Source organism: Semicossyphus pulcher, unplaced genomic scaffold (assembly GCF_022749685.1).
Source record: "Semicossyphus pulcher isolate SPU_LCO1_2020_fin unplaced genomic scaffold, fSemPul1.0.p SCAF_10, whole genome shotgun sequence".
Taxonomy (NCBI): Eukaryota; Metazoa; Chordata; class Actinopteri; order Labriformes; family Labridae; genus Semicossyphus; species Semicossyphus pulcher.
This window is the reverse complement of record NW_027211604.1, coordinates 13,324,514-13,350,761: the sequence shown is the minus strand read 5'-3', so window position 1 is coordinate 13,350,761 and position 26,248 is coordinate 13,324,514. Positions and strand designations below refer to the sequence as shown.

The following is a 26,248-nucleotide window of genomic DNA, read 5'->3' as shown; positions in this document are numbered from 1 at the left end:
AGTGAGGGGGCAGCTAATATCATCATCACATTTCAAGGATAAACAATGAGCCGGTCCATTAAGGTTCTTCTGCATCCCTCGACTCATCAGAGATTTATGCTCCAAACTTTGCCCACCATCTTGTGAATATTAATTTCGCTGAACAATTTTCGGACTAAGTTACAGCATAGGAAATTATCTCACATGTTATTTAATAAAGGGTGTCCTAGAAACCCCTTTTCCCATTGGGTTTATTAATTATCGCACTGAGATTTGACACAATTAACTTCTTATTTAGAAGAGGTTCATGAGTAACATCAGCGCAGGACGTGTAAAAATAATACTGCATGTATTCCTATCATTTAAATAAGGAGCATTAAGGTTACAGCATTGAAATCTTTAATGCAGCACGAGTCTAAATAGTAACTTCTGGCGATCCGAAAGGCAGAAATGTAATAAATGCACCTGTAAAATTTCATGGCACAAACCTGCATGCAAATATGGAAACTGTCTATAATGATTTTACATTGAAAAGCAGTAAAAAATACTGAGCACATTCCTGCTTGTGTAAACATACAAAGAAAAACGGGGACTGAAGGACGGCAGCCAGACTTAAAAAACACATCTGATAAACAAACAGACGCCTCCACATGTACATCAGTTACATCTGCTAGCCTGTGAATCCACACTGTCATTAATGTACATCCTTCAGAGAGGCCAAAATGCAGACACGCAAAAACAAAGAGGAAGAGAAAATGTCCATGCATAAGAAAAATGTTATAAAAAATGATGCCTGAAATGCTTTAGTTATAAGAATCAAAGTGGGCTCCCAGTATGATTCTCAAGGTGAGCCCATTTAAACACAACGCACACACACATCAGCATGTACAGCATGAGCCAGTCTGGAAACAAGCTCCTTCACAATATATGTCTGAAAAATATGGCACACTTCCTGCTCCATTCTCTCCCCCATAAATGATACATAAATAATCACTAATAGTATCATTACTTTGCTACTGTATCTATTAATCTTAGTTGGCCTGACATGTACGATATTAAAAAGTACTTGTTATAAATACAGCAGAGAGAGTGCAAACAAATCTTGACATCATGCAAACTGGAAACAGAGAGCGGCGCTCGTTCGGCAGGTAGGAGCTGACGTCAGAGAGTATTTTGGTTCGGACACATCCTGAGGTGGAAGATCGATTTGGTCCACTTCAAAAGACAACTTATCGTACATTCAACTAAGTCACAGAATAAGGAATTAAAGAAGACATCCAAGTAGTCCGTAAGCTCTTTGTGGGTTAGACACCTGATGAAGTCCACTGAGACTTAAGTTCCCTTGAGACGTGCGGTCCTGTTAGCATCTGAGTTTTATTCTCAGCGAGTCTTCTGTTTCTGAGAGAAGGGAGTCACTGAGAACTGTCCACACCGACCTGCCTCAAGCTTTGCAAAACGCAGCATCTGTACTGCTTCCACGTTAGCATCAGGATTCATGATGCAGGCTTTATGTCTTTCAGGAGCTCAGAGAGCAGAAAAAATGAGCTCTTTTTTTCTGGACATGTGCCGGTACAATCTGTGTCCAACTGGTTCTCAGAGTATTAAAGATTATGGCAGTTTTTTAACAAAAACAAAAACTTACATTTACAGAAAGTTTACAGCAACAGTATAAGAAACTTTCTGTGATTATGATAATAGAAAACGCTAAATACAAAAAAGTGAAACTGAACTCTTCTTGTTCTAATACTGTACCTTACCTTATAAAATACAAGTGCCTATTTTAGAGTCAATTTATGGGCCAGTTTCGGCTTGATCCAAAGCAACACTAAACATTAATATGTGGTCAATTGCTTCCCCTTAAGATTAATAACCATTTTATAATGGTGTTAAATGTAATTGCCCTTTTTGTTAGCTTAGTAGTATTTCTTTGGAACTCTGAAAAAATGAACTGAGTTAGAACCTGTGTCATTTTAAAGTCTGTAAAATGCCCGTACGGTGTTTTAGTTTCAGGGACAAAAGATGAAGCACTGACATCCTCAGATTACTTTCAATATTAAAGGTCGTTTTTTTCTCAGTCCTCTTAATCAGAGGCATGTGTGGGTGCAGGCATTGGGGCATTGGGGCGGTTTTTGCAGCCGAGTGTGACGCGGTGGGGATGAGAGTCAGCACCTCCAAATCTGAGGCCATGGTTCTCTGCCGGGAAATGGTGGATTACCCCCTCCGGATGGGGAGTGAGTCTCTGCCTCAAGTGAAGGAGTTTAAGTATCTCGGGGTCTTGTTCACGAGTGAGGGTAAAATGGATCGTGAGACTGACAGGCGGATCGGTGCAGCATCTGCAGTCATGTGGGTGTGTACGGGACCGTCACTTATGGTCGCGAGCTTACGGTAGTGACTGAAAGAATGAGATTCAGATACAAGCGGCAGAAATCAGTTTCCTCCAGAGGGTGTCAGCCTTAGAGAGAGGGTAAGGAGCACGGAGTAGAGACGCTACTCCTTCGCATCGAAAGGAGCCAGTTGAGGTGGTTCGGACATCAGATTAGGATGCCTCCTGGGCGCCTCCCGTTGGAGATTTTCCAGGCATGTCCAACTGGGAGGAGACCCCGGGGCAGACCCAGAGCTCGCTAGAGGGATTATATATCCCGTTTGGCCTGGAAACAACTTGGAATCCCCCAGGAGGAGCTGGAAAATGATGCTGGGGAGAGGGACGCCTGGGTCACCTTGCTTAGCCTGCTGCCACCGCGACCCAACCCCGGATAAGAGCAAGAGAATGGATGGATGTGTGGGTGCATTTAGTCCAAAATAAAATGAAAAGGTAAAATGCTTAAACATTCAGATTATCCACATATAAAAAGGCATCCAGAGTTTGGTCCAGTCTTTATCGCAACGTACTAAAAATACAGGATAAACAAGGAGAGAGCGGGTTTAAAGAGAGGACGAGCTCTGGCTGTAGTGTCTCAGCAGCAGCTGGTCATATTCAACCTCAGAGGCCGGAGACATGGAGGGGGAGGGGCTGCCCTCGGAGCTCAGAGATGAGTCTCTAAACGGGGACGGAGGCGTCAGAGCCACCAGCTCCTCCATATCCTTGGCTCGCCGGCTGGTCAGGTGCTCGTAAATCTTACCCGCTGGTCGATTCTCGCAGTAATTGGAGACGGCGGCGACCTCGGCGTACGTGGTGACGGTGGAGGGGGCCTGTCTGCCCCTGGATGCGAGGTACTGAGGAGGGCCGGGGGCGTCGGGGGCGGCAGCGGTGGCGGCGTCGTCTGCAGGCAGGGCGGTGGTGGAGGCGGTGCTGACGGTGACTCCCCCCGGCAGCATCATGGTGTTCAGCTCACTGATGTTGGCGGTGAAACGGTTAACCACGCAGCTGATTTGGTCCATGATGGTGCCCTGAGGTTGGCCGGCGATCATCCCCATGCCGATGTCACCCACACTGATGACGCTAATGTCCCCGCCGTCCACCATGCCGACGCCCTGGCCATTGTCTCCTCCTCTTCTCCTCACTCCTGCAGGGTGCTCGGGTACGTAGGTGGGGAGAGCTTCCTCTCCGTCCTCTCCTGCCTGGAAGGACTGAGAGGGGGAGCAGGTGAAGGGCTGGGGCACCTGTGGCTCTTCATAAGGCTCTTTGACACCCGTGTCTGCAGGAGTGTCTCCTTCTTTAGAGAAGGGCTTGATGATGGCCGTCTGGTTCACCTCCACTGCTTCCTTTTTCTTGACGTGGAACGACATCCTCTTCCAAAGGTTTGGTCTGTAGCTGCGCTCGTTCTGCGCCCATGTCACTGATTTCCCATTGGAACTGGAAAACAACAAAGACCAAGAGATAACATTAGTTGAAAAAAGTGATTATAAAAATGTCAGATCTGCTAAATGTCTCTGTGTCGAGTTATTTCTATCATACATGAGAAAGGAGGAAGGACCTCCCCCGTTGACCCTGTGCTTCACGTTCTACTTCTTCTTGCCAGTATTTCTACCATCCCCCTTCTCTTTTTGCTTTCTGTGTAATTTTACGTCTCCTTCCATTTTCTTTTATCTTCCCTAGAAAGCGAAATCCTTACAGGCAGTGAGGTCTCCACTGGGAGTACTTAACCCAAATGAGGTAGCCTTTTTTCAGCTCAGGGAGCAGTTTTTTCTCGACACTTCCAGCCTGTTGTGGTGGATTGAACTAAGATTTACTAGAGAAGGTTTAAAGGGAGCAGGGATCATTGTGCTGCCAATATCTCAGCAGAGTTGCTTTTGCTCCACATGGGCTGGTGGACAAAAACAACAAAAGTATGTGGCTGTAAGGAGATTACTTTAGATTACCTATTAATAAGAAAAGCAGGGAGTTTCTGTGTACGTGGACCAAGCCAAGTCTGCCACATCCCCACCTGCCAGCAGCTTCACCCTCTGAGCCATTTCGTGCTGGACTTAGGTACTTAAGTACCTTCATCCTTTGCTGTTAGTGTGAGTATTAAACAAGCGTGACAAAAGAATGGACGCCAAAGAATAAACCAAAATGTGACATTACTATGTGATCAAGTAGAGAAGTAAAATGTAAGGTATCATTGTATCTGATGGGGTGCATGCAACAAAAACTATTAAGAAAAGGTCAAAACACTCCTATGTATTAAAGGGGACATATTTTAGCTATGCAGTCAACTTTGTGTTATTGTAATGTGTTTTTGAATCACGTTGGTATAGTTTCGTTTTAAAAATGGTGTACATATTTTAATTTAGTTCTTTTTTCAGAGCCTCTCCTTCCTCCTGAAACAAACAAGCTGTTCTGCCATACAAAGGTCAGACCTTAGCCACGATTGGCTGACAGTATTTGAGTGACTGCGGGGAGCGGCCGCACTGCAATGTCACTCCAAAGTCGTAGAAAACATGGCTGCTCTAGGATCGGTTATTTGGCCTTACATGTACGAGACAGAATCGGCAGGAGGTATCAGAATGGTAGGATGAAATCTTGACAATGACTTGACTACAAGCTTGTGCAAGAAGCCAGCCGGAGGTGAATGACGATTGGTCGATTTCAGCGAAAGCAAGGTTCTACGTAGAAACCTGCAGCTGTTCTGAGCGGCCCATTGGAATTATGCAGTTTTCACTTTTTTACTGTGAACACCAAAAAATGTGAAACCAATGCATAATATGAGAATATTCATTTGAAAGATATGGCCCCTTTAATGTTATAAAAGAAGACCTCATAGTTCCTCAAATATTTTAAATGCAAAGGAAGAAGCCTACTTAAAAAGCACAGTTTACATAACTTAAAGACATCACAACTTGGCACAGGTTTTTCAGATAACAAGCCATTAATTTATTCATAGCAGAATACCCACTTAGTTCCTCCGTATACCTGATGTCGTCCTGTGCAGACCCACGGCGTCTGAAGAAGTTGGCCATGCTGCTGGAGGATTTGCCAGACTTGGCAGCTTTCTTGGCATCGCCTACGTGCATGCGCACCACTGTGGATGTTGTGAAAGCACTCCGGACATTTTTCTCAGGCTTGGCGAGCATGATGTACACCTGACCAGGAAAGCGGAACACAAAAAAACCCCAATTAGCATAATGATAGAGAATTCTTAGAAACTGTGAGAGTTTTTTCTTTTAACTGTTTGTGCGAGATTTCCAAATTCTTACCTTTGGGACAAACATGCAGCAGAGAGCCACCGTGGCACTGAGGCTGACACTAAAGCACATGGTTATGATCTTGTAGTTGGAGCCAAAGTAAATAGGAACAAAGGCCAGCCAGATGATGCAGGTGGTGTACATGGTGAAGGCGATATACTTGGCCTCGTTAAAGTTAGCCGGAACATTACGAGTCTGCAGGAGAACAGTGAGGATAAAACTTTTAAAGCATGGTTGAAGTACAAGGACAGAGGGAAAAAGACAGACATATAGATAAGTTCAATAGACCTGTGTATTATTAACAACCGACATGTTGAAGTACCTTAAAGGCGTAGAAGGTGCAGCTGAGGATAAGCAGGCCATTGTAGCCCAGAGGCGCCACCACCCCCAGAGTGGTCAGATTGCAGATCAAGTGCACCTCTCGGATACTTGGGTAGTCATAGATCACCTGAGAGGGGAGACAGGCAGAGGTCACTCTGTTTGTCAAAGTAAATGTAAATGAGCATCCCCCACATTTTAAACACACACACACATATACTCACGAACCTGTGGTGGCTCTATGATGAGAAGTGCCACAATAATCCCCAGCTGCAGCAGTATGAGTAGGAAGGCGATGACCAATTGTGCGCAGGCGGACATAAAGCGCGGTTTCTTGGTGCAGATCTTCTTCTTGCTGCCTGCCAGGATCCGTGCTATTCGGTTGGTCTGGATCGAAAATAGATCAAATGGTTATGCAGGCTTCGCTTCCATCGACTGTGGATAATACCGCTCGCACTGATTCATAACAATAATCCCCTTTTCGGTTCCCAGATCTCAAACAGAAACCTCAGCCCACACTAGCATATCTCCCTGACAATTGGCCCTCATCCAAACTCTTCCCTTGTCCTCAGATGACCTTCTAAAAAACTCCAAAACATTGGACAGTGATAGTAAAAAAGTTGTCTGATCAAATGTGGCACCATTTGCTATGTCAGCATTAAACGCTTTCAGTTAAACATCAAGCACTCTACCAGGCTCCAGCATATACAGTATGATGAATACTGTATGTTTCTCTTGTTCGTCCTCCAACTCCTCTATAAGAGCGTGTGTGACGAAAGCAGCGAGTGCTCTTCAAAAGCTACTTTCAGAGCAGATTCTGCAGCTTTGCTCTGCTGAATTCTGAACCCTCCATTCAAGCACATCTTGATCCCAACATCCAACATTGAGGTGCGTCAAAAATATGTGAAAAACAGATTTTTCATCTCCTTGCCATCTAATAAGACCTTAAAGCCCCCCTCCAGTGAAATTCAAGTGTTTAACCTTGTGAACATCTCCATGTGGTGTTTTTCATGTGCTACAAGACACATCAGGGACAACATAAGCAGTCATCATGGCTGGGCCTGTCTGCTTTTAAACTGCAGTGTACCAAGGACAGGCTGAACAACACGATTTCAGATTGGCAGGTTTGAGACGTCACAAACCCAAAGAGCCAATCCCGTTAATGGACGGGGTGACGCTATGCATATCATTATGTGTAACCGATGGCAACTACTTTGGCGATGCGCAAGCCAGCTGTAACTGTCATCATCATTTCTGCTAGTTAACGTTACTGCTACTAATGACTTAATTACTACATTTCAGCTGTCATTTTATGAAAGGAGAAACGTAGCACACAGCGGGCGGGGACTATGCAGATTCAGGAATTTTAATGAGGGAGAAGGAGGAGATGCGTTGGGAGGATTTTTACAATGTAATTAAACAGAAAATACATATCAGACAGAATTTATTATTCCAAGCAGAGCATTTTATATGTCTTAAAACATGACTGGAGCTTATCTTTAAATGGGAGGGTCTACCTCAGAGGTATCGTAGAGTTTAATAGAAAAGACAGGCATCAAATAAAGCTGTCGGCGAACTATAGGAGCTTTAACGGACAAAGGCTAACAAGGCATTAGCCTATGTAACTACAATTGTGTATACCTAAGTGTAAAATAGAAAATAAATGACCTTGGTGACCAGGGCAGAGTAGCTCATGGCAGGCGACAGGCCGATTCCCAGCCGCTGGAGGTAGCAGTAGACGATGTGGGGCTTGGCGATAAGGCTGAAGGTGCACAGGTAGCCCAAACATATTCCAACCAGGATGATGTAGCAGAGCTCACGACTGGATGACTTGACCACTGGAGTGTCCCAAAATCTACAGAAAGACCAAATTACATTTGATCATTACATAGGTGAAAGACTGATTTCTGTTTTATGATTAAATATATGTGTATCCATCTACAGTAACTTAGGAAGACTTCTGTGCCAAAAGAGGAAAACATAAATGACTCGGAGAATAAAGTTTTTTATATACGTGTATATCTCTAGACATTTATTCATGTCATTCACAATGGGAACGTTTTAAGCAACACATTAAAGACAATGCATTATATACTCTAAATGTAAAATAAAAAAAACAAAAACTGATTACCACACAACAAGTTGTACCCTTTAAAAACTACAAGAGATGTTCATATTAGTAACATTTACCAACCAGTAGTGACGTGTAAATTTAAAAAGACCCAGAGTACACTTTAGTTTCTGTAAATAACCAAAAAATAGCCCCAACACTGGGTCAAAGCAACCCCTTGTCTTGCTGGGTATGATACTGATCATGTAAATGACAAGTCAAGCTTTTGGCAAAACTTACTTGATAAAGACAGAAGTGACAAAAAGAGTCGCCAGAAGGCCCAAACAGGCGAAGACCACGGCTGCGATGGGCTCTGGATCGCCCCAAAGCACGAACTGCACGGGGATCGGCTCACAACCTGAGGGTACAAAGAGATCAGGACGAGTGAGAAAACACACACGCACAAAAGTTTGAGCCTAATTGTGAAAAGTTGTGTATTCATGTGTTTGCATGTATCTTTATGTGGATGCAGCAACATAAAATCACTCATTCTATGCTACAACAATTATTTAGCTGTCAGGTGTAGAATCTTCAGTCTATAGGGGGATTAGAGATGAGGCACAATTGTACTGAAACAGTAAAGGAATCTGTAAGGGGGGAACAATGCTGTTTCTTGTGGAGAATACAGAGAGAAAACTTGCTTTATGTGTACAAGAGGACAGAATTAACTAAGGTGTTAAGAGTTTTACAAAAAGGCAAGGCAATCTGGCAAGCTTCTAATTTCTCTTGGTTCGTGTTCGCCAAATGAGTATGTTTCTGCAGCAGTAAGTGCATCTCACCTCAGAGTGTTTTCCAGTTTGTGGTGTGGGTGCTACATAACATACAAAGGGATTTTGGGTGCACCAAAAGTGCATGACCCAGATTCTGTGCCCCGTTTGGAAATCTTGTATTTGTAAGATGTAACACCACACGTGAACAAAGTGTGTTTACCGGTGAGGTCATCTGTGGGCCAGGAGCCAAGGAGACACGCTCGACAGGTGTACTCATCAAACACGAACTCATTCTCCTTGCAGGGAGTGCAGGTCCAACAGCAGCTCACCTCTCCTTTACGAATCACCTGGAGACACACACACACACACACACACACGTGCACACACAGAAGTATGAAAGGGCGGGAAGGTCTCAAAGCTCCAATGGCACTTTTCTGTAGCTAATCTAACACTCTGACGGCCCTGAAGGCCAAATGAGGAGTTCTTCACCAAGGGATCAAAAGGATAAAAAAGGACATACAAGGAATAAGTTTGAAGGAATGGCAAAGTTAAGAATAAGAAAATCAGCTGTTGCCATTTCTTGAAGGTGTGCCTGGGGTTCCCCTGAGTGCTGTATTGTTTTCTGACAGTCTGAGCATGCAGGTCAGGGGATCTTGGAACTGCATGTCCCCTTTGAGTGTGAACATTTGCAGTCTGCATGTTTAGACCTGTGATGGCGACCTGGGACCGGCTTAATGGATGGATGGAAAAGAATTCAGGTGTAGTGAGAGGAAACTGTGAGCGATTCTGAGAGATACTGTCTTGCAAAAAGCAAGAAACAGGGGCCCAAAAAAACATCACACTGGCATTAAGAATTCCCTCCAAGCTGCCACATCACAGGGAGTCATTGAAGAGTGTGTAGGAAGGATTAATGTTGGAGACTTCAGGGATGATAAAGAGGAGGCAGACCGCAGTGTTCTCCTTGATTTGGATGGGATGCGGAGAGTTGCAACAGCCCAGATGGGACATGATTAAAGCTTGAACAAAGAGCTTTACTGTGTCCCTGGTCGGGCACTCGACGATGTGATTGGACCGATTTTTTAAGATTGCAAACTTGTGGGACCAAATAAAGGCTGCTGCGTGGGTCTTGCTTAACAGTTTTCTTCTGTAAAGCTGTGATATGTTCTCTGGTCTAAAGTGCACAAATGTTTGAAACCATGTCTTTCAGTTGGAGATTATCACACCAGAAACAGCTTCAAATATTAGCAAACCTAAATGATGATTTATTCTATGTATTTAACTCATTTATAGCCTGAAGAGGATGATTTATGCTCTGCTGCACACATGCAAAAAAAAGGGTGGAGGAGTTTGTGCTATGGAGCGTTTGTGTGTACCTTTATCTGTGCCTTCTGGCAGGGCTCTGAGCAGACTGACATGATGACTTCACTGTCGTTACTCCAGATTTCCTCGTCGTTCATCCTCAGGCCGCCCTGATCCCAGCTTCCCACGTGGATGTAGGCGTACTCTTCCTCGCCGATGTGCTTGAAGTTCATGATTTCATACCTGAAGCAAATGCATGTATTTAACATTTCTTTCTATGTTCCTTCCTTTTCCTTCTTCCCCATCAACATGATCCTTACCTGCCAGGTGAGTCTCCATTCTGGTCAAAGAGGATGTCCTCCCCGGACACACCTGTGAAGTTGGTTTTCATCAGGAAATCCAGCAACTTGCGGCCATCGATGGGTCTCATGGCTTCACACAAACCCTGACAACAGGGTAAGAAGCAAACACAGTTAATTTTGTCACGCCTAATGTGAAAGCATGTGTGCACGCTGTTTAGTTTCACACCTTATATCCTGGACAGAGGGTTTGCTGCATGGCGTGGAGGCCGTACGCCATGGAGTAGATGGCATTAATGACAAAACCCATCTTGGTGTCTTGGGCGTACTGATGGCGCAGAGACTCTCTCCCTGTGGAGAACAGAGACCTGCTCATAAGGAGAAACCCGATAAAGCTAAACTAATGGGTAAACTTTACTGACACAAGTGGAAAGCGTGAAATGAGCCGTGTCGAAATTAACGTCTACTTACAGGTGCAGGTGCGGTTGTATAAGTTGCTCTCCTGCGGATGTCCCCTCAGCCTGCACTGGAAGCGGTGCTGCCAGAACTCGGGGAACCACGGGTTCCTGAGGTTGGAGTCGGGCTTCAGGTTCAGGTAATAATCATCAAACCATCTCACATACGCAGACTTCAGCTTTATAGTGATTCCACCAGCTGCCTCCTTCTGGTAGCCATCTGTGACATCGTACCTGTCGGCCCAGCCGTCGCTGCACAGGAGGAGAAAGGGAGGAAGAGATGAAGGTGCAGCGGGCTGTGAGAGAAAGGACTGTTCCCTGTATGACAAGTTTACTTTTTTGCATTTTATTTTATTGACTAGGTTTTTTTTGGTTTACTCTATTTTACATCGTTTACAATTTTAGCTCCTTGGAAACTGTTACAACCCACAAAGTATCAAGTACCAAGTATCTGGCTGTTTAGACGGCACTGTCGCCTCAGTAAGACTTGTGGAAAACGTATTATTATAATTATTTGTAAGGAGCAGCTGGTAAATCTGGCACTAGACCAGACAAGCAAGAGGCACAACTTTCATTCAGAAAAACTTGTTTAACATCTGTCCTTATACTACCACTAAAGAACACTTCAGAGCACAGTTGTTTGGTAAAAGATTTAACTGTTTGTGCTGTTTACTCAAATTAACCTGTAAATCTAGCATGATGTCAGAGTATGCGACTAGAAAGATTAGTAGGATTCCAAAGTTTGGGCTGAGAAACTTAGCTTAGTTCAACACTTAGCCTTGGACTTTGGTCAGCATTTAACTCAATGAAACAGGTTTCACCAACAGGAGGATAACAGGGTGTCTGATATCATTGAATAGCCCTGCCTTAAACAAAGACAGGATTATGGTATAACGGATTACTGTAAGTAGTTTATGATGGTTGTCCAAAGAAAAAGAATGTGCTCAGAATCTAGTGCTCATGATTATACTTTAGACCGCTGCTGCACCAATTAAAGGAGACAGGTGGTGCAGAGAGTTACAGTAGAATAAAATAATTATTTTGATGACTCAGATGTGCTAACACAAGACTCGCCGGCTGATGGAAATAGAAATGATTGGCTCACATATTCAAGATGGAGAATTGTGAAGTGATTTAATAAAATTATGTTCCTGGGCAAAGATATTATTTTATAAAACTCAAGGATCAAAGGTTGACAGTGTTGGACAGATTTGTGTTGTATGCTTTATTTTGTATAACTGCCATGGTCACATAAGTTTGTTTGCAAAGTGTGTGTTACTGCTGATTAATTAGATCTCTAAAGGCTCATATTCTGTAAAGTCCATCGGGACTTTACTTAGGATCCATTTATAGAAAGAGAGACGATGTTTTTTTGTTTGGTTGCCAGTGCTGCTCTAGCAGATTTTGGACTGTTGTTTTCAAGCCAATGTCAGCCTTCAGTTTGAGTGTACAAAAAAAGATTGAGAAATAAAAATTCTTTTGGACATCACAAGGACATTTTAGAGGTAAGAGACTCCGAGAGTGTTACTCTGCACAACTATTAGATAAGCTGCCGTTAGACGTGGCACTCTCATTAATGATTCCCCTTTGGGGCAACGTAGGCTAATTCTTTACTTTTCATGTAGCCTTCTAAGTTCCTCAAGCAATCACACGCATCACATTTTGAGCGCTTAATCTTTCTTCAGTTCAGTATGCTAGTTGTTCTTATGCTAGTCCAGGCTGTCGCATTCAGTTCAGTCCAAAACTAGCTTTAACAGCTAGCGCAGATAGGGTCAATGGCTCACCAGCCGATCATTAACGCCAGATATCTGATTATACTTGTTTCTGTTGCTTTCATCGTCTTTTTATTGGATAAGAAAGTAGCATAATGTGTATTACGGTTTTACCTGACACTAGTCCCATTTACGCTGCCAATTCAAGGCAGGATTATTACGCCTCTGTTAGTTTTGTCTTCTTTGTAAAACACACAGAGGGGGAATAGTCGTTCTGCTTCTGAGCCAGCATCAAAGGTAGTAACAGAGGCAAGAGGCGAAATGGCTTCAATGTAAACATTTTTGTCACGTTTTTCATTTCCGATACGCCAGAACTCAATATAAAAACACACACCGGGCTTTACGCTGCTGTGGTTTAGTCCAGTGTAAAATGGCAAGTCATTTTTTCTGGCAATGATGGTTCAGTTTAGTTAGCTAAGTTTTAAGATGTGTTGTGACAGATTGTGTTTTTATATTTGTACGGAACTCCTCTAATTTATGTCCTAATACCTGCTAAATTAATGACATTCCCACCTGCCTCAGCTGCACTTTGTGTTTAGAGCTAATTGGCAAATGTTAGCATGCTAGCACACTTGATAGTGAACATGCTAAACATGTTAGCATTGTGATTCTGAGCACTAATCACAACTATGCCTAAGTGCTTAAAGCTAGCATTGCTGTAAATTCTTCATCTTGTTGAACATTTAGTGACACTCATTTAACATTTTGTGGCATTAAACATGTTACTTTTTTAGCAACAAATTTCAGCCTTTATCTCTGAAAGAACTTCAGCGCACAAAAATAGAAAGAGGTTGTTGCAAATTATCAAACAGGTCTTCTATCTAAATGTGGTAAAGACAATATAATACTTCGCTCTTGTCCATATTTTCCTTTATTAAGTTAATTTTCCTCCAAATAACTTCCACTTACCTAAAGTCTTAGTTAGATTATGTCTAATTCTACTCGGCTAGTTTTTTGTCCTTTTTCCTCCCAACTTTTCCCACTTGCTGTTGCTCGTGTTGGTTAACCAAAATGATCCCACACTGGCTTTCCACCAGCAACTACCAGCTCATTCTGGCAGCTGCTTCACTTATCATTTTTTATTTTCATGGCTTCTTTAGTTTCATTTTAAAAACTGGAACATTTCCAGCCTGAAGTTCCACATTCATTACACACTTGTAATGAAGAGCTTATTGATTTACTTGACTGTAACAACTTTAGGAACGGATTTCTCGGTGCCTATACAAACTCCTCATTACAGAAATAAGCTCTTCCCGTGAACCAATCTGTTAATGTATTCTTAACTCCGACAAAGTCAGAGCATATATTGATTTGTGACTCTAAAAGTAAGTAAATTATCATTTCTAATTTGTTTTTATTCTACAGAAAGCCTGTATGATGCAACACCTTATAGCTCCAAAATCACACCTGATGCTCACTAAACATTACAACAGCAGACAAACAGCACCAGACTGCGGCGTCTGCAGACACATCTGTTCTCATATTTATTCAAAAACCTTGTGGGCTTTGACTCAATAAGCTGTTTCATCAGTAGAGGGTTTCTTCTCCCATCTATTGTTATCTCTCCCTTTGGACGCTTTGTCTACAATCAACAACAGAAGGATGATTACACCTCCACACATGTGCTTACATGTAAACACGCACAGCTCCCTGACACAAAGAAATCTCACTCTTCCTTTTCTATCGGACAAAAAAAGCAAAAGAAGTCATTTTTGAAAACTTCGCTCACCAAGCTTGAGTTACACAACGGCAGTGTGGGTGGTTTTTGTGTGATGCCTGGTTCTCTGGGTGAGGTAGGAGATCATTTCATAACTCATCCTTAGAGGAGCGAGCATAGAAATTGTACACTGGCACAAAAAAAGACAGGAATGGATATGAAAAGCATGGAGTGCTTTGACTCTGGATAGTTTGAATCACACTTGAACGAGAGCTCTGAAACCCACACAACGACCTGGGAGTTCAATATGCTGTGTTCAGCGTGTTGCTGCACCACCTACAAGCCTGAAGACATGGACAAGTATGCGCGTGTGCTCTCTCTCTCACAATAATGATCAAGTTCCAGCCAGATCCTTTCTGAGTGGACACTAGAACTCTGTAGTGGCAGGAACTTCAGGCTGGAAATGTTCCAGTTTTTAAAATGAAACTAAAGAAGCCATGAAAATAAAAAATGATAAGTTAAGCAGCTGCCAGAATGAGCTGGTAGTTGCTGGTGGAAAGCCAGTGTGGGATCATGTTGGTTAACCAACACGAGCAACAGCAAGTGGGAAAAGTTGGGAGGAAAAAGGACAAAAAACTAGCGGAGTAGAACTAGACATAATCTAAGTGAGACTTTCAGGTAAGTGAAGTTATTTGGAGGAAAATTAACTTAATAAAGGAAAATATGGACAAGAGCGAAGTATTATATTGTCTTTACCACATTTAGATAGAAGACCTGTTTGATCATTTGCAACAACCTCTATCTTTGTGCGCTGAAGTTCTTTCAGAGCTAAAGGCTAAAATTGGTTGCTAAAAAAGTAACATGTTTAATGCCACAAAATGTTAAATGAGTGTCACTAAATGTTCAACAAGATGAAGAATTTACAGCAATGCTTAGATAGCTTTTAGCACTTAGGCATAGTTGTGATTAGCGCGCAACGCTAACATGTTTAGCTTGTTCACCATCAAGTGTGCTAGCATGCTAACATTTGCCAATTAGCTCTAAACACAAAGCGCAGCTGAGGCAGGTAGGAATGTCATTAATTTAGCAGGTATTAGGACATAAATTAGAGGAGTTCTGTACAAATATAAAAACACAATCTGTCACAACACATCTTCAAACTGAGCTAACTATACTGAACCATCATTGCCAGAAAAAAATGACTTGTTTTAAGCAGTCGAGACTCGGCACATCATTAGCCCTTTTTACACTGCGGTTCCACCTCAGCTCTGTAACAAAGCTCCACCATCGTGCCGTCTGTGCCATTTTACACTGGACCAAACCACAGCAGCGTACCCCAGTGTGTGTTTTTAGATTGAGTTCTGGCGTATCGGAAGCAAAATGTGACAAAAATGTTTACAATGACGCCATTTCGCCTCTTTTATGCCTCTGTTACTACCTTTGATGCTGGCTCAGAAGCAGAACGACCATTCCCCCTCTGTGTGTTTTACAAAGAAGACGAAACTAACAGAGGCGTAATAATCCTGCCTTGAATTGGCAGCGTAAATGGGACTAGTGTCAGGTAAAACCGTAATACACATTATGCTACTTTCTTATCCAATAAAAAGACGATGAAAGCAACAGAAACAAGTACAATCTGATATCTGGCGTTAATGATCGGCTGGTGAGCCATTGACCCTATCTGCGCTAGCTGTTAAAGCTAGTGTTGTACTGAACTGAATGCGACAGCCTGGACTAGCATAAGAACAACTAGCATACTGAACTGAAGAAAGATTAAGCGCTCAAAAATGTGATGCGTGTGATTGCTTGTTGTACCTACAAGGCTACATGAGAAGTTAAGAATTAGCCAACGTTTTTACAAATAATAACAAAGAGGAGTCTTTTTCTTTTGGCTTTTTGCCTTTATTTGATAGGACAGCTGAAGAGAGACAGGAAATGTGGGGAGTACAGAGTGGGGAATGACATGCACCAAAAGATCGGCAGACCGGGAGTTGAGCCTGCGATCATTGCAACCAGGACTGTAGCCTCTGTACATGGGGCGCCTGCTCTAGCAACTGAGCTACACCAGTGTGAGTGTAGTAACACTCTCGGAGCCTCTTACCTCTAAAATGTCCTTGTGATGTGCAAAATAATTTTTATTTCTCCATCTATTTTTGTACTCTCAAACTGAAGTCCGACATTGGCTTGAAAACAGCAGTCCAAAACCTGCTAAAGCAGCACTGGCAACCAAACCTAACAAAAAAACATCATCTGCGCTTTCAGTCTCTCTCTTTCTATAAATAACTCCTAAGCATGTTTGCACTGCACACATACACCAACTGTGGTGTGTGCAGGTCAGCTAACTAATATAACAATAAAGCCAGTAAGTCAGATGAAAACATCCTGTTGAAGGACGGAACTCTTAATAAGACACACATAAAAATGCATGTGAGTCAAAAGAGACACCAAGACAGCACATCTCAAATCTAATTATCCTCAAATAAACAGCAAAGAGAAATATTTTAACAAATTGACGATAACCTTAATACTAAGAACATGTCAACACCACCACTGTCTGTATGGTGCTATGGATTTCAGAGCCTGGTGTTTTGCAATATGTAGTTCAAGGTTATGTTATTTTTCATGCTGTCAGATTTGAGCGACAGCCTACATATGTGGCTCCTAATGAGGAAAGGCATTTATAGAACACCAGGGACGAGAGAGAGCCAGAGAGCTAAACCTTAAAATAAGATGTTATTCTCAGAGAGAGAGAGAGAGACTGAAACCTCCTGCTTAATCAACCCCCTGTATCCTCCTCCTTCTTTATCTTATTTTTGTATTTTTAATTTCATACTGTCTCTTCTGCACCTGATGCTCAGTCTTTGTTTCCATCATAGATTTTTTTCCCCCATTTATATAGTTGAAACTGTGGTTTGTTGAACAACCTTGCTGCTGCTGCTGCTTTCTGCATGAATGAATGGTATATGGAATCGGCAAAAGAAACCATAGCAGGCTTGATTAGTCTTTTTCATTAAAAGCAACAAGTGCATTGATACAGACAGGATGTTAAAATAGTATCTAATTCAATGATGAAAGAAGTTTGTGCCACTCTCATTAAAATACCTTTTAGTTTCCTTCATGAAGTTGATGTTTATGATGAGGATGATAACAAGGATGACGATGAGAGGACAACAAACACAGCTTGTCTGATGATAGCGGACATCTGAAGACACTCCGGAAATTAATGCAAAAGACTGAAAAGCACAAATATGTCAGTCATTACTTTAAGCAACTAAATACAAAGAGCCCATGGGTGAGACATGCACTAATGAATGCATTAAACAATCCTGCGTTTACCTTCCAACCAGCAGGAACTCTCCCACCAGGCGTTGTCGTCTCATGGCCATCAGTATGCCTCGGACCGTCATGCCCTCGCAGAAGCAGGCCACCACCCTGGCTTTGGGCAGGTGGGCTCGCAGCTTCTGTAATAGTTTATCAAAGCCCTGTTCCCCTGCGTTGCTGTATATCTTATCAGAGTGGGCGATGCAGAGCCCCTCCTTTGCTGCCATGTCTTTAAACGCCTCCATACCACTCTCTCCATAATTACCTACAGAGGGGGAAAACAGGAACGGTAATGTTTATCATATGCACACACAAAATCAAGTTTTCTTATCAGCTTAAAAACCATTAAAACAAGCAGATTAAAACGTGCCAAAACTAAGCAACTCACCAGGACTCTTTAAGACAGCAGTTTAGATGCAAATACACTGGGGTAATGACGGCTCACACTTGAGAATCATGTAATTTTGTCCCCATTATGGGAACTGTCAGGGGTTTGACATCCCTGTTTTTGCTAGAAATTAGGTCACCTACTTTCTGCTGCTTTACAAGCGTGCTCTCAGTGCGTGCTTGACACTGTGTGAGGCGTCCTTTTCATTACTATGTGTGAGTTTTACTCCCATATGTGACATGTCTCCTCGTGTGGTAACATAGTCTTGCATTTTTAAAACTGTATTTTCACCGCGAGTTAACTCACTGGATATGTTGCTTATGACGCTGCAGTTTTTGTTTGGTTTTTAATCATTTTAATGTCTTCCTTTATTTTTCTTTCCTCCATTTATTCCTCTATGAGGAGGCCTTTCTACCATCTATGTGTACATCGTTGTGTGTAAGAACTTTGAAGCTTGCAGGATAAGCAGTACAGTGATCATCGTGTCCATAACCTCTGAGGCTTCAGTAAATATGGAATCTTCCCTGCACTTGGACTGCCATGACATTTCATGTACTTTGTAGCAGTTAACAATGCAAAGTTGTCATTATATAATGTGTCATAAACCTTTTTATTAATCTATGCAAATGCATGCAGAGTAACAAGCAAAGTGCACCTGCATTTGACACAGCTTTGAGCACATCAAATGCTTGGCATTATAGAACAAAATGTTTTGTCTGCAATGTAAAAGTTGTGACAGCCCTCTTGACTTCCTGTGTGGGCTGTCTTTCCCCGTTTCAGGAGAGAACCAGGAAGTGCAATCATTCAATTAGCATCACCTGTGTCTGCTGCTCCTTAGCTATATAAGCCGTCTCTCTCGCCCTGGGCATGTGGTTTGTTGTTTGGGTTAGACTGTTTCTTTATTTAGTTAACTTGGTTTCCCACACTTCACTTACACTCATTCAACACACTCAACATTACTGATATACATATTTAATCTGGCATTGTTTAAACTATCCTTGGTTAAAAGTCATGTGTGGTCCTCTCCTCTTTGTCATTCCCTTAAGCCGGGCTGTGACAAAGTTAAACCAGAGGGCTTTTCTTGACACATGACACGACTTCCTTTCTAGAAGTTCTTCTCTTTAATAGTTTGGTATTATGTGGAATTAACTAGAATGATACATTGAGGATTTAGCTCTCATTATTATAAAGATGGATTTATATAAACATATGTTCTTAGCCACTAAGAGGTTTAAAAAACAATGCAAGAAACAGATGGGAGCAGTAGGTTGAGGCTGATATTGAGAATGATGCTAATACCGTGTGTTTTGTTTCTGAATAGGTTGGATTTGTGGTTTAAGGCTCAGGTCTTTTGAGGTGGTGATAATCCATGTGTGTTGATATTGCCTTGATGACTTATGGAGGGGGGTGGCTTTGCTTTGAGATAAGACTTGGAGATCAGTCTTACAGTATATCTGTGGTATAAAATATGTTAGATTGTAAAATCAAACAGTGTTGTACTTTTGTATGACAGCCATCCATCACACTGTCAACAACATGCTACTTTCTTCTTGAATTTTATTAAGTAGGATAAACCCCTTGAGATGCAAAAGGGGTTTATCCTACACGTGCCTATGTATGTTTTTAGGGGGGGTGGGGGTTTGATTTCCTTAAGTCTCTTTAAAGTATAATTCTTTAAGTTGTATATAGAAAGCACATAACATAAAGTAATAAAATATGAATGTAATATTGAGCTGCTGTGAGGATGTTATCAATGTCTAAAGCATCACTGAAACCAGAGACACTCAGAGAGTGTAGAAACCAGATGTTCCCTGTGAGGCTCTGCTAATGATGAACAGGATTATAGAGAATACATAATCAGAGATCATTTCATATTAATGCAATCAATTGAAAGATATAATCGCGAAGATATTCATTTAAATGCATGTCTGTTAAGTCACTATCATCGAATGAGTTAACACAATGGTGATTGAGCCTATGGCCCACTGATGAAAGTCTTTGCATTTGCAGTATTACAGACTGGGTGTCTGTGGCGACATTCGTGGAAAAAATCACAAGCGGCGCCCAGTTAGTGACGCGTTTTCCATCAGCCAGCAGTGGTTGGTCTGCCAGAGAGGGTAGGTGGAGCTAAGCGGCTGCTTTTCCGCTCTCTGCAAGTGTTGCGAGTAAACAGTAATCTACTATGGCTGAACAAACAAAGAAAAGATGGATGACTACAGATACAACTTCAAAAATAAGTGAAAATCCAAAGAAAAAGAAACAAACTCGACGCTCAGATGAAGGCAAACAGTCTGAAAAGAGGAAAATGAAGAGTTACAACTGTTACAACCAGAGCCAACTGTAGACGTCTGGTTATCTAGGACGTATGCGTAAGGTGCCACCAAATAGAACAAAACTGATATCTTTGAGATCATATCTTTAATGGCCTTCACTATACAGTAACTTTATGTACGGTATGTGTGTGTGTGTATGTGTATTTATTTGTGTGAAGGCTTATTTTGGCTCCGGTGTTCTTGCTGCAGGAAGTTTTTTTCACACACAAATAAGTACAGTTTGTGATTTGGCTGAGTTTTTCTATGCTAATGGGGGGTCAGAATGTCGTATAATTTTTCCCTTCTGCTCTGTCAGACAGAAAACTAAAAAAATCTTCAGCTAAGAACTGAAAGTAAGAATTCAGTCCTGCACCGCCCATAATAATGCAGATAAATGTGTCTCTCCATTTCTGATCCACTGTATTAAACCAGTATAAGCTTCACAGAGATAACGTTTTCAGTATAAGACTGCAATGCAAACGTTGTGTTAAAGTAAAGTAAAGTCGAAGGACAAATGTAAAGCAGTGACACACATGCATACACTTACCCTCTGTGTGTATAGCGGACACGTAGCTCCAGTTGTATCTCTTGACGATGTCCACCATGGCTCTGGCCTGTTGCATGTCTGACGGCACCACCCTCATGAAATATTTATACAGGCTCTGTAGGACAAAATTAACATGTTCACAGTCTGACAGAATGTGTTTTAATGTGACAGCATGTCTGCTATTTACACATGCATACATAACGACCCAGAATATAAACGGCTGCCATGAAAACTCACTGTACATCGACTTCAAGAGGAGTTTCAGAACAAAGGACGACTCTGTTGCTTTGGCAGGTTTTTGACAATTTACAAAGTGACAGGAGGTGGGAAGTAACAAAATACAAACACTTACTTTACTTAATTAGAATTCAGGGACAAATATTTAGGTTGAGTATTACTACTTCTGACATTTTCAAAACCAGCTTGTTACTTTGGCATCAATGCCCAATTCATTATTGTTATTTTGCATCATTGCAGTCCAATTTCAACCTAAAAGGTTGTTTTTTTATTTAACTTGAAGTGACAATGATCAGTTTAATAGTTTCCCAAATATGCTGTTGTACGGTTTAGTTAACAAAATGTCCTTCAGGATACTTCTGTGCTTTCATACTGCGAGTACATTTCACAATTTTACCTCAGTAAAGTTTTAGTAGTACTTTCACACCAAAGTATCTGTACTTGAGTTAAAAATGTGTGTACCTTTGCCGCCTTTGACAGTTAAAAGTGTTTTACAAGCCCCCAAAAACTTCCATCCATCCATCCATCATCTATACTGCTTATCCTGTTTAAGGTCATGGGGGGGCTGGAGCCAATCCCAGCTGTCATTGGGCAAGAGGAGCAGTACATGCTGGACCGATCGCCAGTCATTCACAGGGCTGATACAAAGGGCTTTTTACACTGCGAGTTCAAGGCGGGATCATTATGCCTCTATTACGTTTCATCTTCTATGTAGAACACACAGGGGCGAAGTCGTTCCGCCTCTGAGCCGGCATCGGAGGTAGTAACAGAGGCGTAAGAGAGGCAAAACGGTGTCTGTGTAAACTGCAAAGCCAGCAGGGCGGAACAGCGTTGTGTGTGTGTATTTGAAGCACGCGCTGTTTGTTTACACCTTACGCACGTTTTGCTTCCACAATGCCAGAACGCTATTTAAAAACACACACTGGGGCGGCTTTACACCGGCGTTGCGTGGTCCAATTTAGAATGATAAAGGTGGCAAGATGACGGAGCTTCGTTACTAAACTTATTTTCCATTAATTTAATTCATTCATCAAGTAAAAAGGCCTGAAGTGGATGTTCTTTGTGAGTTGGTCTTACCTTGTCACTGAGGTCCATGCTAGTAGCTGAGTAAGCTATCTGTGGGATGTTGAAGAGCTGGAGGAGATTTTGCACCTGGATGGCCACAGAGCTGGATCCTGGTCCAATCAGCCCCACGATGGGCTTCTTCCCCTGCATCAGCATGCTCCCTGCCTCTGCAGTGCACCTGCCCTGGTTCTCCTCCTCTTCGTTGGACACCAGCGTGTCCCGGATGAACTCGATGCTCTGCTCCAGGGCCACCGCAGAGTGCCAGCACGAGTCCCTGGTGAGGAAAGTTCTTGCTGTTATTTGGGAAAGCAGGATGAGATTAAGTGGAGGATAGTTTTGAGTAGCCACTTGGGTGCTTTTTAGAGAACCGCTTTTGAAGAACCACTGACTAACACAGTTTTTTTTAAAGCAGAAAGAATTCTGCTATCAAAGGTTCAGCCAAAGCTAATTTGAGGTTTTAGCGTTCTGAGTCAGTTGAATCCAACTGGTTCCAAAATCTTTTACCTTTTTTGGCTTATTTTCTTTCCCTTGACAGTGCCTCCTTGCTCAGTACTTCCTGGTACTGAATGTTTGTTGTTTGGGCACAACACCAGCAACACCATCAGCCTCATACTAGCTTGAGCTGATCTTTAGAAGTGTTTGTTCTCATGAAATCCTGATTTTCTGCAGGTCATTGGTAGTGGACTTCTGCCTCTGTGTGGTTTCCTTCATTAGCTGCACTCTTAAGAAACCTATCAGTCTTCTCTTGTGGCCTAATTTCTCCAGCCACAGTTCACCTGTCTGCAGGAAGCCCTCTCCTGTAGTCTGCTGTCTCCCTGAGGGTTCACCTCAGCTCCTTCAAGTGTAGGACTTTACAAAATGGGACAGCGAACTTAATGGCAACTTAATGGAAATTGTGCCTTTCTTACTTTGTTATTTCTTTTTAAATATGACCCCTTTGACCCTAAAGTCCTTATATAGATTAAAAAGAAACTGTTTTAAACTTTCACTCAGACAAACGGGCGAGTTAACAACTTTTTTTGCATAACAATTCTTCATTGAGTCAAGGTCACAGTTTTAAGCTATAGAAGCACAGCATGAGAAGTTTGGTGATGGTGTCTGACCTGATCTCGCAGCCCAGGCTAATGTTGGGGAGGATAGCGGGGTCGGCGTTGATGCGATCCAGAGTGTGCATCATTGCCTCCACTCTCTGGATCCCGTACTGCTCTCGCACAGCACCACACTTCCGCTCATGGACCTGAGCAAAGTGTAACAGACTGGATTACTAACATCACTTTCCCACATTTCACACACATTAACAGACACACACACACACAGCATGTACCTTGTCAGCAGGTGGTTGGTGGTGGACAGAGAACAGAGCTCCTATGATAATATCTCCAGGGATGTGTGCCAATACTCTTCTCTCATTGTTCTGGGCGTCGACCCCCAACAGATGAGCTCCCAGAAACACACATAACGCCAACAGCCTCACGCGTAACCCTGATCCGTCTCCCATCCTGGTGTTGGTCCTTACACTTCCTGCCATCCTCGGTGCTCTTAGAGCTGAGGGACGGGTGAATTTATTATCTTTGCGGTGTTGCGCATAGTGTCAGGAGTGAAGGTTGGGTTCCTAAAGGAAAGGGAAATAGAATAAGAAATAGAAAGCAAATAAACAGCAGTACTGTCAACAAAAATAGACAATAAAAATATAATACATTTCTTGTGTAACTTTAACCAATTAGGTCAGAGATTTAACATTAAAGTAACATTAAGTGACTACTAGACTCTTAACATTACATTAAAATGATAATGATCACTGAGCATATGATCTCCAGTTTGTTTAACAGACAAAACACATTGCAGAATAAGACTTTCTCAGTCAAGTTATCATATGTATATGTATACAGAGTGAAACATGTGAATTAGATGAAGAAAATGAAGCTAATTATTTGAAAGAAATCAAATGTTGCTGTAAAAAAAGACATCAAGTTGCTGCCCATTGTGCTGAATTAATGTTGGAAGTACATATTAACATCTCGGAAAAGGCTGTTGCTCCAATTAGGTATCGGCAACCTATGTAAGACTCAATTATCTCCAATGTCTTTAAGAATGAATTCATTATTGTACACTCCTGCTAATCCAAAGTAACTTCATCCTACCTCTTCTGCGCCTGCAGCCCGTCAGATGCCATCCCTTTAGAGACCGTTTCCATCACAGAAGAAGAGGAAGAAAAAGCGCTGCAGGTTTCTGCTCAGGCTCACTCTGACGCCTGGCTACAGCAAACTGCAAATAGCAGCAGATAATATAGCCCGTTATTGGAACATGTTTGACTTACTGACGCACGCGGAGGGCCCCCCTCCTTCTCCACCACCTCCTCCTCCTCCTACTCCAAAACAGTGGAAGGCATGGAGCATCACCACTGACTAAATTGGTACAACTATGGAAGGCTTCGAGAGGCGAGCTGCACAGGTTTAACGAGAAAAAGGAAGAAGTAAACATTATGAAAAGGAATACCAACGAATATTAGTGAAAGAGTCAATGGTGTTGTTTATAATGGAGCACTTTAGCGAACAATTAAGTGACAATGCGGATTTATTTCTCTTGTATTATTATCTGCCTCCATTAGGGCTACTCCTCTCTTTCACACTTTTCACGTAAGCGATTGGAAATGAGTAATTAATTCCTAGTTAGACGTTATTTAATTAAGAAGTTACGTAACATCCCCAGTTTTAACAGCTCTTCCATGACAAGAAATGATTCCCTTTAACCGGAAGAAGAGCCGGAAACAGCAAACTTCTTCAATTTTATTTTCTTAGATACATTATTTAACTGTTTTTGATTTAATATGGATGTTATTTTGTGTTTGTGTAGTTGCCGTTGAAGTTAGTAAAATATGCACTAGCTTAATTTAGTACCACTACGGAGTTGTGCGTGTATAACCAGGTAAGGAAATGCACAGGCCTTATTTTCAATCTTTTTCTAGGTTAAGATGTGTGACTCATATCCAATAACAAACATCTTTTCAGCAGATACTTAGAAAGCCTAAACAAATGGAGGTCAAATTTGTGACTGGGGTTGTTGTTTACGTGGGGAATCCAGGATTAGGAGCCAAATAACAGACAGAATGAATGTCTTTATGCAAAAATGCAGCTGTTAGTTGCCTGGAGCGACAGAGAGAAAGAAAAGAAATCACTGGTGAATTTTTAGAAAGAGAAAGATATCTGAAGTTGTCGCATTGCGCCCTCTAGTGGGGAGTTATTTGCTATCACACATCCATCATGTTCTTGCCCTATGAATATCACATGCAAACAGTCTCACAATCATGAGACTAAAGGTCAGAGGTCATACTGGCTGTGGTCTCAGGTGAAGAGAGTCAGATGAAAGTGATACTAAGAAAGGCCAAAGGGTGATTCTTTGGAGTAAACAATGTTTGCCTTTTGGCTTTTCTCAAAAAGAGTTGTATGAATGTAAATATTCATATATTCTTACTTTAGGCAGTGGCTGGCCTTAATTGTGTTTTTTTTCATTAGCTGGTCCTGAACTAATCCTTTGTTTTCAGTTCCTGAATGAGTTCACACTGTGGGTGATGACATACATTAACGTGGGATCATATGAGTTGGAGTCGTAAATGTCACATTCCAATAAAAACAAAGAGTTTCAGTTTAGGAAAATTGTGCCTTTAAAAAAATCCTTTCTTTCACATATTCTAAATCAAGCATTTAACAGGAGCTTATTTTTCATTTCTTTATACCCGACACAGTTTGTAGGCGTTTCATCTTTGAGGTTTAACCACTGCTCGGTTCATCCTCTATAATTCCCTCTCTGTGGTCTCTGTTTTTATGGTGATTTTCATACCATAATGTCAGGAAAAACAGTTTACTTAAGCCCTGTTAGTGGTAGAGTGTGTGTGTGTGTGTGTGTGTGTGTATAAATGTGTGTGTGTGTGGAGACAGATCATGAGGTATGTGCCTGTTTTAATCTGATGACCCTGAGCAGGAAGTAGACCACATTCCCAGCAGAAAATCACTGAGAAATCATTAAAACTACAACATTATCCTGTTTTCTCATCATATAGTCGTCAGTTTGACTTTTTTTTTTTTTACTTTGGTGAAATATGCTTTGTTATATCATTATGTGATTCACTGCAGGTGGGAATAATTACTTTAATCTTTCATTAAGCCCCCACTGAGTAG

General features: G+C 41.9%; 1 protein-coding gene across 2 annotated transcripts; it reads right to left on the bottom strand.

Annotated features, from left to right (window-relative positions):
- Positions 1–361: 361 nt before the first annotated feature.
- grm5a (glutamate receptor, metabotropic 5a) lies at positions 362–24,318 on the bottom strand. Of its 2 annotated transcripts, none has more exons than XM_069677290.1 (18): positions 24,215–24,318; positions 23,398–23,685; positions 23,177–23,310; positions 22,086–22,347; positions 20,772–20,886; positions 17,540–17,789; positions 10,791–11,026; positions 10,549–10,670; positions 10,341–10,465; positions 10,095–10,263; positions 8,942–9,068; positions 8,252–8,369; positions 7,570–7,756; positions 6,130–6,288; positions 5,906–6,031; positions 5,596–5,778; positions 5,312–5,481; positions 362–3,772 (listed from the first exon to the last, which is right to left on the bottom strand). In XM_069677290.1, exons 2-18 carry the CDS (start codon positions 23,599–23,601, stop codon positions 2,902–2,904), a joined length of 3,558 nt encoding a protein of 1,185 aa, XP_069533391.1. In that variant the 5' UTR covers positions 23,602–23,685; positions 24,215–24,318; the 3' UTR covers positions 362–2,901. The 2 variants fall into 2 exon arrangements, with proteins under 2 accessions (XP_069533391.1, XP_069533398.1); XM_069677297.1 differs by having other exon boundaries at positions 3,664–3,772; positions 5,295–5,481.
- Between the last annotated feature and the right edge of the window lie 1,930 nt (positions 24,319–26,248).